Source organism: Hippoglossus hippoglossus, chromosome 10 (genome assembly GCF_009819705.1).
Source record: "Hippoglossus hippoglossus isolate fHipHip1 chromosome 10, fHipHip1.pri, whole genome shotgun sequence".
Lineage (NCBI taxonomy): Eukaryota > Metazoa > Chordata > Actinopteri > Pleuronectiformes > Pleuronectidae > Hippoglossus > Hippoglossus hippoglossus.
Genome location: NC_047160.1, coordinates 27598795 through 27610888, shown reverse-complemented (window position 1 = coordinate 27610888; position 12094 = coordinate 27598795). Strand labels below are relative to the sequence as shown.

The following is a 12094-nucleotide window of genomic DNA, read 5'->3' as shown; positions in this document are numbered from 1 at the left end:
TTTACGATTCATCCACGTTTTTAGTTTTCAAGTAGTTTTCAGGTACTTTTACTTGAGAGTTGACTATAGTACTGCAGTAAAAATACCTTTATGTGTAGTACTTGTACAATCTGGTATTAAGATAAAAGATAAGATATTATGATTACTTTTACTACTTGTGAAGATTGTGACATCAAACTGACGGCCCAGTCTCATCTAATGATTATTTATCTGTATCTATCCACCAATAAGACGTGGAGCTTTATGGCTGCAGGTCCTGTGCACAGACTCCGCCCCTCTGATGACATCACAACGCTCCAGATCCAACATGGAGTCCAGGTGTGTGTCAGCAACCCGCAGGTTTCTCCAGAACAAAATCAAACTGTGAGCAATGAGTTCAGGGTGAGTTTATAAAAAACGACATCACTACGAAAAAATGCATCAGCAGGTTTAAAATCTGCAGCGCTTCGGTATAAAGTGCGTCATCGTTACGTTTTTACAGTTTCTTATTAAAATATTGTTTTCCCTGGAGTGAAACCATAGTAAACATGTTACACCTGGAAAAATAAACTTCTGGAATGTCTCTCGTTTTAATTCCCTCTGATTTTGGTCAAGCTGAACTCGTCCCCGGAGCCTGAAACACAAAACACCAGGCCACAGTTCATCACAGCTGGTCGTCACGGCAACAGGGGTGAGAGCAGAGCATTATGGGTAGTAAGGTGTTTAAAACCAGCAGGACTGAAGCAGGGGGTCATGAGTCCAGCATCACACCAGAGAGGTCGTGACCTCTTGACCCCATGACTTCAGCCTGGACGTATTTTAAACATGAGGAGAAGCTGAGACGCAGCAGAATCTTGATCGATACTAATCAGCTGCAGACAGAGCGCCCTCCGCTGGACCTCCAGATGATGACAGCGACTCAGTGTTTTTCCACCAGAATCCGGGAAGACCGACCAGAGTTTTTCATCTGCTGCGTCCTTCCTCTCTTTAAAGCACGATGGTGAGAATATATGCTCAAAGACACAGGAAATGGAATTACAAAATAAAATGTGAAAAAATAAAGGATATAAAAATAAAAAACACTAGAAACAGAGTCAGTGATGAAGATGATAATGAAGGGTTAGCATGCATCAGTGTTCATCCATTCATCTGTTAGCATGCATCTGTTAGCACACGTCTTTCAGCAGGCGGCGGTGACGGCGGCTGATTTGGCATTGTTGGCAGAGGGGGCGGGGTTTGGTGTGTGCAGCAGGCTGACGAACAGGAAGAGGGTGGAGGTGGGCAGGTAAATGCAGAGGAAGAGGACGACGTCCTCGCTGAGACAGAGGACGATGCCCCTCTGCTCTGTCAGCACCCAGTCCACCAGTATCCCCACCAGCAGGTAGTACACCTGGAACTCCTGAAGCTCCTCCCATCCCCCCCCACCCCCCTCCAGCCCTACCCCCACCTCCTCTGATGAAGTCCTCCGCCTGGCCGCGCCCCCTCGATCGCCACTGTCACTCACCATGGGCTTCATCTCTGCCCCCTCAGACACCGCCTCCTTCACCCGGCTCCGCCCACGCTCCACCCGCTCCAACCTCCGGCTGCTCTCCACGAACTCCTGCAAAGGGGGGGGGGGCAAAGAGAGGGAGTCCCACAATTCTCTTCAGTTCAGATGATGACAACGTCGGCTCATGATCACGAGATGAAAATGGAAAACAAAGATGGCAGATTTTTTTAATAAACCTGGTTATTATAAAGTATTCATCATAATAACATGATTAATAAGACTCTGCTTCCTGTTACATCACATCATGTGGGACGTTCTCACCATCAGAGCTTTGTCCATGAAGAACTCTTTTCCTGGAGTTCCATCGTTGTACTTGGTGTCGATGGCGAAGCAGAGGAACAGGACGTCCACCACGATCTCAAAGATGGACAGGAAGCAGTGCGCCACCAGGAAGGAAAAGAGACACACGATGATGAGCGGCAGAAGCCACTCGGCATAATCCCTCTGGTAGTTGAGGAGGAGGACGCCGGCGAATGCTGTCGATGTCACAATCAGGACCTGAGACCAGATTTATGACATGAAGTGTTGGTGATCTCAAAGATGAACTGACAACAAACCAATCAGAGCGCTCATCTCAACCATTTATCTAAAAGAGGGGCGGAGTTTATGACAGAGTATATTCTGTCATAAACTCCAAGATGCGGCTGCTGTGAAACCAACTGCACAAATATTTTCAGTGGACAAACAAACTCCTCACCTTCCCAAGGAAGAGCACAAAGTCTCCTACGGCGTTGATTGTGGCGACACGCAGAGCGTTTTCCACCAGGATCACGAAGGCGTCGCGTGCAGACGTGCAGAAACTGGTGCTGTTGATCGCTGTGGCTGCATATGCATTCTGGGAAATAAGAACCCAGGTGAGAGAAGTGAGAGCGTGACATTAAAACCAGACGAGCTGGTTGGTTCTTACCTGATTGAGATAGTTGAGGCACTTCTCCAAACACCACAGACAACAGATGCACGTCTTCAGCAGACAGCGAGCGCAGACGTTCTCCTAAAGCATCACATGAAACAATCAGATCAGAGTGAAAGTCAGTCAGCGTTTCAGCAGTTTGGTGTAAGTAAAGTTGATTTGTACCTTTCCTTTCAGCTGGTTGTGGATGTACATGAGGATGAGTCGAGGGATCTTGACCAGCGTGATGATGAAGGATCCTTTAGCGACGGTGCCCAAGTGGTACCGGACCAGCCTCACGACAGACGACAGGATCGGAGTCATCGGGAGACGGTTCTTGTCCCTGAAACATAAAGTAGTCATTAATGCGGTTTGTTTCTCAGAGACTACAATTTCCCATCAGCCCTATGGTTTGATGTCCCCCTCGTTCTCCTGCCCTGACAGAGAATTGTTTGAGTCAACTAAATGTTACAGGTGTGTTACAGGTGTAGTGTAGACATCCAACTCTCCCTTACTGCCAACATTACTGCAACAACCGACTCGTGTAGACACACGACACAACATCAGGAGAATAAGGCCCCTTCTCACTCAGAAGGCGGCACAGGTTCTGGTTCAGGTTCTGGTCGTCTCACACCTAGACTATTGCACCTCCCTCCTGGCTGGTCTACCTGCTGCTGCCATCCGACCTCTGCAGCTCATCCAGGAAGCAGCAGCTCCACTGGTCTTTAACCTGAGTTCACTCACACCACTCCGCTCCCTTCACTGGTTACCAGTAGCTGCCCACATCCGTTTCAAAACCCTAGTACTTGGTACCGTGCTGTGAACGGATCTGGTCCAGTCTACACCCAGGACATGGTCAAACCTTACACCCCAGCCCGTTAACTCCGCTCTGCATCGACCAATCAGCTGCTCCCTCACTGTGAGGGACAGCTGTCACTCAACAAAATCACGACAGTCCACACATCTTCCTCCAGACTAAAGACACTTCTCTTCAGACTACAGTTTAGTTGCACTTATATGTAGAACTTTGTAGTTTGGCTTTTTTACAGCTAATGTACGAACATGATTCTTGTTGTTCTGGGTTTGTTCCCTCATGGTTGATGCACTTATTGTAAATCGCTTTGCATAAAAGCATCAGCTAAATGAAATGTAATGAAGTGTGTAACGTGTATTACAGCTGTAGTAAAAGTGTGTACAATCAATCAATCAATCATTCAAATTATATTTGGTCGGTTGTGGCTAGATCAGTCATCCTCCAACCAGAAGGTCGGCAGTTTGATCCCCAGTCTTCCCCATATGCATGCCGAAGTGTCCTTGGGCAAGATGCTGAACCCCGAATTGCCCCACATGGAAAAAAAGGGCTGCTAATAGAGACTCTGTATGAATGTGTGTGTGAACTGGTGAATGGCAAACTATACCGTAAAGAGCTTTGAGTGTCATCAAGACTACAAACAAGGTGCAACATCTGCCCTTCACCCTCAGCAAGTAAAGAAAAACTACTAAAAAACCCAAGTGTATTACAGATGTATTACAGCTGTAGAGCAGCTGTAGTACAGGTGTAGTATACAGGTGTGTTCAGGGGTAGTACACATGTATTCCAGGTGGACTCACCTGGTGAAGTAGTATGTGACCACAGCTCCAGCCACAGTCATCTGCTGACAGGCCAGGATGAACTCACTGATCCAGACCAGACCCACGGCGTGGTACCAGGTGAGGTACTGAAGAGGACCTGTCAGTCTGAACTCTGTCAAACCCGTCTCCTCATTCTGGACCGGGTTTCCTGCAGAAGACCAGGACCCAGAGGGGACAGACAGTTCAGTCTGATCACCAGCAGAGGGCAGAATGTTTCTAAAATCATCGAGTTTACTGTTGTTCCCTCTCAAACAACAACAGAGAAAGTCAAGCGTCATCATTAAACTAAATAAGAAGAATCTTTGTGATGTGATCTTAGCCATGTTTGCGACATGTGATGGTTCATACCAGTGGTTCCCAGGAAAAGCAGGACCAGGATCCAGTAGATCCAGAACAGCAGGAGAGCGAGGAAGGTGACGAAGGGCTGCAGGGTGAGGAGGGGGAGGTGGATGAAGACTTTTCCTGCCACGTGGAACAGAGCGATGGTCAGCGCCACTCGTTTCCTCATGAAGAGCATCAGCAGCAGCAGGATGATCTGGAACAGTGTCGAGTGTAAGAGAGATGTCAACAAAGACTCCCAGGGTGCATTTCATCAACAACAGAGCAATCACAGAGCAGATGGAAGCTGAAGATGAGATGATGAGATAACCATTAAAATTGTGGCTCTGGGACATACGGTGAAGACAGTAGCGGCGACAGCGTAGACGAGCAGTGCCTGTCCGCTGTCTCTAGTAATCTCCCCCTCTTCTTTCGCCTCCTTCCGCACTTTGGGGGAGGTGTCGTTTCCGTACAGCCGGTGGTCGATGTAGAGCCACCAGAGGACGCTGGTTCCCGCTGACACAACAAACACAACAGTGACTCAGCGTTTGTCGTCTTAAAGACACAGAACATATTTAATACTGAATAGAGGAAGATCCATGTCATGTGACCTCACCGAGCGATCCGAGGACAACCAGAGAGGTGAGGATCCAGACGAGGACGGCAGAGATGTATCTGATGATCACCATGAGGATCATGGAGAGGACTGAAAGAAAGAGCTCAAAGGTCAGAAAAAAGGTCTCAGTGAGTCATATGGCTTTGTTTTTTAAACGCTCTCCATGACACGTGAAGTCACGTCCACGATTGTGATGTCACTTCCTGCCACTAATGATAAATGATCATTTGTATGATACTTCACACAGAATCTGAATTACTATGATTAAAAATGTTTTTTTTAAATTTATCATCATCATCATCAATGAATATTGATTTATTATTGGCCTTATTGAAAACAGGGAAGAGACTACTGTCCCAATAATGAGGGAGGAAATGCTGATGAATGTGTCACTTCAAATGGACACGACCTGATGTCCTCACCAAGCGCTAGCACGCACAGTCCCACGATGATCTCTTTACTCGCAGCGACGCCAGCAATCAGTCGGTGCAGAAAACTGTTATCTCCCACAAACGTCACCACGGCCTCTGCAAACTTCGTATAACAGGATATATCCATCGGAGTGCAGCGGTTAAACACCGGCAACGGCTTACTGTGGAGAGAGAGGTCAGAGGTCAGAGGTCGTCTGGTAGACCTCTGATTCTTCTATATAGAGTATTTAAAAGAAACATTGAAAACACTGTGGACAATATTTAATGAAGTGTAGAGAGGTCAGAGGTCAGAGCTGGACACACCTTGGTGGAACAGGAAGTTTGGGACATTTAGAGAACCTCTCAGGTAGACCAGGATATTTATGAGCCGCTAACTCGTAGGAACACAGCTCAGAACCTGGAACAAACACATGGACACATTAGGCTCCACCCACACCGCCCATGACGTCATTTCTATTGAGCACCTCCAGAACCAATCACAAAGCTCGATCAGAGACGTGACTGAAAGTGTTTATAAACGTATGGATCAACATCATCATCCTCAGAGTTCTGACTGAATGAGTGTGACATCACTTCCTGATTATGTCATCATCTCTGATGTCATCCACCAAAACCAGATAAATCAGAACTTCATGTAGAATCTTGAGGTTTTTAAGTTTCCTCCAGTGTCAGTGATCCAGTTACAGTTTTCTGTACGTCACTGAGTTCCCTGCAAACTGAATCTGATCACAGTCAGTTCAGCTGCTTTTATTTTGAAACAAGCTGAAATAAAGCTCTCAGCTGACTTTGCTGAAGTAAACAAACTGTAACAGTGGCTCCTTTCATAAACAACATGGCTTCCAGAGAGGTCACATGACCAAGACGTCAGTCACGTTTCAACAGTGAACTGAGTCAAAGCTGACGGACGAAAAACGGAGCAGAGTGGCACCGGCAACACGACTGAAACACAGGGTGGCCATTGTTACTGTGTGTGTGTGTGTGTGTGTGTTACTCTGTGCGCGCATGTATATCTATAGTTACGAGGGCCTATTTTGGTTCAAAACCATCGTTATGAGGACATTCTGACTTGTTTGAGGGTTGAGACTTGGTTTTAGGGTTAGAATTAGGTTTAGGCATTTAGTAGTGATAGTTAAGGTTAAGTAAGGATCTGGCAAATGCATTTTGCCAATGAGTGTCCTCACAACTATAGAGAGACAAGTGTGTGTGTTACTGTGTGTCTGGGGGGGTTAGGGTTAGACGCGTCTTGTGGCGCCGTTTGAGTCATGCGACAGTGATGACCTCACCGTTGAGCATGGCGAACATCTTCAGGTCCTGGTACGTCTTCAGCTCATCGCTCGGACACAGAGACACACACACGGCCATGGACTTGATTTTCCTCTGAACAATGTCCACGTTGCAGGGATCCAGGAAGAAGACAAACCTGCAGCAGAGAGCAAGGGATCACTAAAGGTCACTGGAAGTTGCATCAGGTCCCTTAATGACCTGTTTCACAATAAGAGCGTGAAGTCGTCACTGTCAGACTCAGAAAGTGAAATTCACCAAAATTACTTGCTTACTTCCTGTCGGTGTGGTCGAGGCCGCTAAGCCTTACTCCTTCGATCTGTTCGTTGCGTCGACCGCAGGTGTTGCCGTAGCTGTCATATCCAAAGACGAGGCGAGCGGCGCCGCCGGTGACGATGGTGAAACCGCAGATGCTGCCCTACGTGACAGAAAATCACCAAGTGTTAGTGACGACACTGATTTCACCACAGCAACAATCCAAACACAGGAGATGGGGGGTTAACCCCTAACCCTTATAGACTGTCAACATGTTTACATTCAATCATTAATACAGTTTAATCCACTCTGCATCACCGACTGGAACCTGATCAGTAACTGACTGATCGGCAACTGACTGATCAATAACTGACTGATCGATAACTGACTGATCAATAACTGACTGATCGATAACTGACTGATCGGCAACTGACTGATCAATAACTGACTGATCGGCAACTGACTGATCAATAACTGACTGATCGATAACTGACTGATCGGCAACTGACTGATCAATAACTGACTGATCGGCAACTGACTGATCAATAACTGACTGATCGATAACTGACTGATCGGCAACTGACTGATCAATAACTGACTTATCGGTAACTGACTGACTGATCAATAACTGACTGATCGATAACTGACTGATCGGCAACTGACTGATCAATAACTGACTTATCGGTAACTGACTGACTGATCAATAACTGACTGGTCGTAACTGACTGATCAGTAACTGACTGATCAGTAACTGACTGATAAATAACTGACTGACTGATCAATAACTGACTGGTCGGTAACTGACTGATCAGTAACTGACTGATCGGTAACAGACTGATCAGTAACTGACTGATCGGTAACTGACTGACTGATCAGTAACTGACTGATCGGTAACTGACTGATCGGTAAATGACTGACTGATCAGTAACTGACTGATCGGTAACTGACTGATCGGTAAATGACTGACTGATCAGTAACTGACTGATCGGTAACTGACTGACTGATCAGTAACTGACTGATCGGTAACTGATTGATCAATAACTGACTGATCGGTAACTGACTGATCAGTAACTGACTGATCGGTAACTGACTGATCAGTAACTGACTGATCAGTAACTGACTGATTGGTAACTGATTGATCAATAACTGACTGATCGGTAACTGACTGATCAGTAACTGACTGATCGGTAACTGACTGACTGATCAGTAACTGACTGATCGGTAACTGACTGATCGGTAAATGACTGACTGATCAGTAACTGACTGATCGGTAACTGACTGACTGATCAGTCAGTTACTGATCAGTAACTGACTGATCAGTAACTGACTGATCGGTAAATGACTGACTGATCAGTAACTGACTGATCGGTAACTGACTGACTGATCAGTAATTGACTGATCGGTAACTGACTGATCAGTAACTGACTGATCGGTAACTGACTGATCGGTAACTGACTGATCGGTAACTGACTGACTGATCAGTAACTGACTGATCAGTAACTGACTGATCGGTAACTGACTGATCAGTAACTGACTGATCGGTAAATGACTGACTGATCAGTAACTGACTGATCGGTAACTGACTGACTGATCAGTAACTGACTGATCAGTAACTGACTGATCGGTAAATGACTGACTGATCAGTAACTGACTGATCGGTAACTGACTGACTGATCAGTAACTGACTGATCAGTAACTGACTGATCGGTAACTGACTGACTGATCAGTAACTGACTGATCGGTAACTGACTGATCGGTAACTGACTGACTGATCAGTAACTGACTGATCGGTAACTGACTGACTGATCAGTAACTGACTGATCGGTAACTGACTGATCGGTAACTGACTGACTGATCTGTAACTGACTGATCGGTAACTGACTGATCGGTAACTGACTGACTGATCAGTAACTGACTGATCGGTAACTGACTGACTGATCAGTAACTGACTGATCAGTAACTGACTGATCGGTAACTGACTGACTGATCAGTAACTGACTGATCGGTAACTGACTGATCGGTAACTGACTGACTGATCAGTAACTGACTGATCGGTAACTGACTGACTGATCAGTAACTGACTGATCGGTAACTGACTGATCGGTAACTGACTGACTGATCAGTAACTGACTGATTGGTAACTGACTGATCGGTAACTGACTGACTGATCAGTAACTGACTGATCGGTAACTGACTGATCGGTAACTGACTGATCAGTAACTGACTGATCGGTAACTGACTGATCGGTAACTGACTGATCGGTAACTGACTGACTGATCAGTAACTGACTGATCGGTAACTGACTGATCGGTAACTGACTGACTGATCAGTAACTGACTGATCGGTAACTGACTGGTAACTGATAATAAACTGTATCTGGATCATTGTTCACTGCTGCATCACATGACTCATCAACATTACTCACATTAACCAGAACTGAATAAACACGGTTCTGTTTACACTGAAATTACAAGATCACAGTATTATCAGTACTGATCAATAACTGATAATATTATGACAGTACTACCACAGTATTATCAGTACTATGATGTTGTAATTACAGTATTACCAAAGTACTATGACATTACTATCTCAGTATAATCACAGTATTATGACAGATCAGCCACATCCGCCTGAGAGGTAGAGCGGTCGTCCTCCAAGCAGAAGGTCGGCGGTTCGATACCATCTGCTGAAGTGTCCTTGGGCAAGATGCTGAACCCCGAATGGCCCCCTAATAGTACTGTCATAGTACTGTGATAATACTATAATTACAAGATCATAGTACTGATAATACTGTGGTAGTACTGTGGCAGTACTATCATAGTTGCACTGTATGAATGTGTGTGTGAATGGGTAAATGTCAAACTGTATCACAGTACTATGACAGTACTATCACAGTACCATCACAGTACTATGACATTATTATCACAGTACTCTCACAGTATCATCACAGTACTATGACATTATTATCACAGTACTATCACAGTATCATCACAGTACTATGACAGTACTATCACAGTACAATCACAGTACCATGACAGTACTATCTCAGTACTACAACAGTACTGACAGTATCATCAGAGTACTATCACAGTACTATGACAGTATTATGACACTACTATCACAGTACTATGGCAGTATGATCACAGTACTATGACAGTATGATCACAGTACTATGACAGTACTGTCACAGTACTAGGACAGTATTATCACGGTACTATGACAGTACTATGACAGTACTACCACAGTATCAGCAGTAGTAAAGATGGCGGGCTGTTGGAGGTTACCATGCCGACACAGAAGACGGTGAACAGGAGGAACCAGGGCAGGTCGGTGCAGCTCCGGTCCTCCAGCGGTCTCCACTCTCTCTTTGTCCGCTGAAACACACACAAACACGGTCACACTGAGCGCTGAGCCGGGCCCTGCAGGACCGGGCCGAGCCGGTCTACACCCCGCACACCCTCGGCCCCGGCCGCCCTGTTAGTTCGGTTCGGAACTGCACTGAACGGTTTGTTTACGGGGAGCCGACATGGCGGCTCCGGTACCAGGCTCCGGTACCAGGCTCCGGTACCAGGCCCCGGTGACCCGCCTGTCCCCGGGAGGAGCTAATTGGATTACGGCTCCTGGCTCTAATCCCAGCTCGGCCCGCTCTGCTCCCGGGACTGCTCTCCCGTTCAAACACTAACACGCACCGGTGATCTGCTGAAGGGCACCGGGGAGGAGTACCGGGCCGGGCCGGGCCGTGCTTACCTCCGCGCTCCCGCAGCATCCCATTGCAGTCAGGGTGGACGCGCCCGGAGCCTCCCGGAGCTTCAGCTCAGCAGCAGCGGGGAATGCAGCCCGACAGGCGGGGGGAGGACACGGACAGCCCCCGGAGGCCGAGCCCGGAGCGGAGACGGTCCCGACGGTCAGACGAAGCGCTCCGGCCCGCTGAGCATGATACTGTCGGTGCCTCCTGGTACCGGAGCGGGATTAACGGGGATCAGTGTTCCCGGTGAGTCAGGTGCAGCGGCCATTCATCTCATTGCGCATGCGCAGTCGGTGTGGCTGCATTACCGGAAATGACCACTGCGTTGAGACCGTACACAAGTGGCGCTGTTTCTCACTTTGTGTCTGGACTTTTATTTTGTACTTTTTTTATTTCCGGTCAATAAATAAATGACTTTTACTTTGACAGTCAATAACACCTCCTCATTCTTATGTTTCTGAGTCTTTATTAGACAGGAAACACGCACACACACACACACACACAGTACACGCGCACAGACACACACACGTACACACGTCTCTTTATAGTTTTATAGACCTAATACATTCACTAGTTCCTAACTCTGACACAAACCGGATTCTAACCCCAACACCAAGTCTTAACCTTCAAACAGCCCGCTGAAGTTGTGAGGACCAGACAAAATGTCCTCACAATGATGGTATTGAACCAAAATTGGTCTGTGGAACCGAATCCTGACACGGTGTTGATGCATCCTATGACTCTAACCATGATCAAGGGAAGTGTGGACACAATGGTCACCACTTTCTTCCTGGTTACCTCTGATCCAGGTCTGTCGACCTCATGGACCTGGAGCCTCACAAAGACACAAACTCACTTTACCTTTCTCCTGAGACGAATCTGCTGCTGAGAGCTTAAGGACAAACACTTTGGGTTCATGTTGGAGGGTCCAGAGGGGATGAGGAGGGTCCTGAAGGGTATTGGTAGGTCTTGAAGAGATTTGCAGGTTCGTGAAGGGTGTTTTGGAGGGTCCAGAAGGGATTTAGAGGGTCCAGAAGGGATTTAGAGGGCCCTGAAAAATTTTGGAGGGTCCTGAAGAGTTTGAGGGCCCAGACGGGACTTGGAGGGTCCTGAAGGGTGTTGGAAGGTCCTGGGGGGGGATGTAGAGGGTCCTGAAGGTCCGGGTGTTCTTGTCAGATTGAGGACAGCAGCAACGACGTGGGTCTGATCAGCTGCAGACAGAACAGAGATCTTTTGTCCTATTGTTTATTGTTGTACCAGGCTGTGTGTGTGTGTGTTTGTTTGTTTGTTTGTCTGTGTAAGTGTGTGTGTGTGTGTCTGTGTGTGTGTGTGTGTGTGTGTGAAAGAGTTAAACCATTATTTAAACCAGTAGTTATGTGTATAACCTTTGATCCGG

At 46.8% G+C, this 12094-nt stretch overlaps 1 protein-coding gene across 6 annotated transcripts; it reads right to left on the bottom strand.

Annotated features, from left to right (window-relative positions):
* Window positions 1-369: 369 nt before the first annotated feature.
* On the bottom strand, window positions 370-11917 carry slc44a1b (solute carrier family 44 member 1b). 6 transcript variants are annotated; one of them, XM_034597685.1, is made up of 18 exons: window positions 11805-11917; window positions 11560-11662; window positions 10238-10327; window positions 6971-7113; window positions 6698-6834; window positions 5718-5811; window positions 5406-5575; window positions 4984-5073; window positions 4726-4883; window positions 4398-4584; window positions 4029-4197; window positions 2604-2760; window positions 2436-2519; window positions 2226-2363; window positions 1790-2026; window positions 1484-1579; window positions 860-964; window positions 370-613 (listed from the first exon to the last, which is right to left on the bottom strand). In XM_034597685.1, the coding sequence occupies exons 2-17, from the start codon at window positions 11614-11616 to the stop codon at window positions 899-901; spliced, it is 2073 nt and encodes a 690-aa protein (XP_034453576.1). In that variant the 5' UTR covers window positions 11617-11662; window positions 11805-11917; the 3' UTR covers window positions 370-613; window positions 860-898. The 6 variants fall into 6 exon arrangements, with proteins under 6 accessions (XP_034453576.1, XP_034453574.1, XP_034453577.1 ...); XM_034597683.1 differs by having other exon boundaries at window positions 860-1579; XM_034597686.1 differs by lacking the exons at window positions 11560-11662; window positions 11805-11917 and adding an exon at window positions 10701-11086.
* Between the last annotated feature and the right edge of the window lie 177 nt (window positions 11918-12094).

What these genes read in the sequence shown, in the direction of transcription:
- slc44a1b (XM_034597683.1), bottom strand. Translation starts at nt 11,616, where the DNA reads ATGAACCCAAAGTGTTTGTCCTTAAGCTCTCAGCAGCAGATTCGTCTC. An exon ending in TCGCCGCTACTGTCTTCACC is followed by an intron (nt 4,585 to 4,725) that starts GTATGTCCCAGA and finishes ACACTGTTCCAG; the next exon opens with ATCATCCTGCTGCTGCTGAT. An exon ending in TTGTGCTCTTCCTTGGGAAG is followed by an intron (nt 2,027 to 2,225) that starts GTGAGGAGTTTG and finishes ATCTGGTCTCAG; the next exon opens with GTCCTGATTGTGACATCGAC.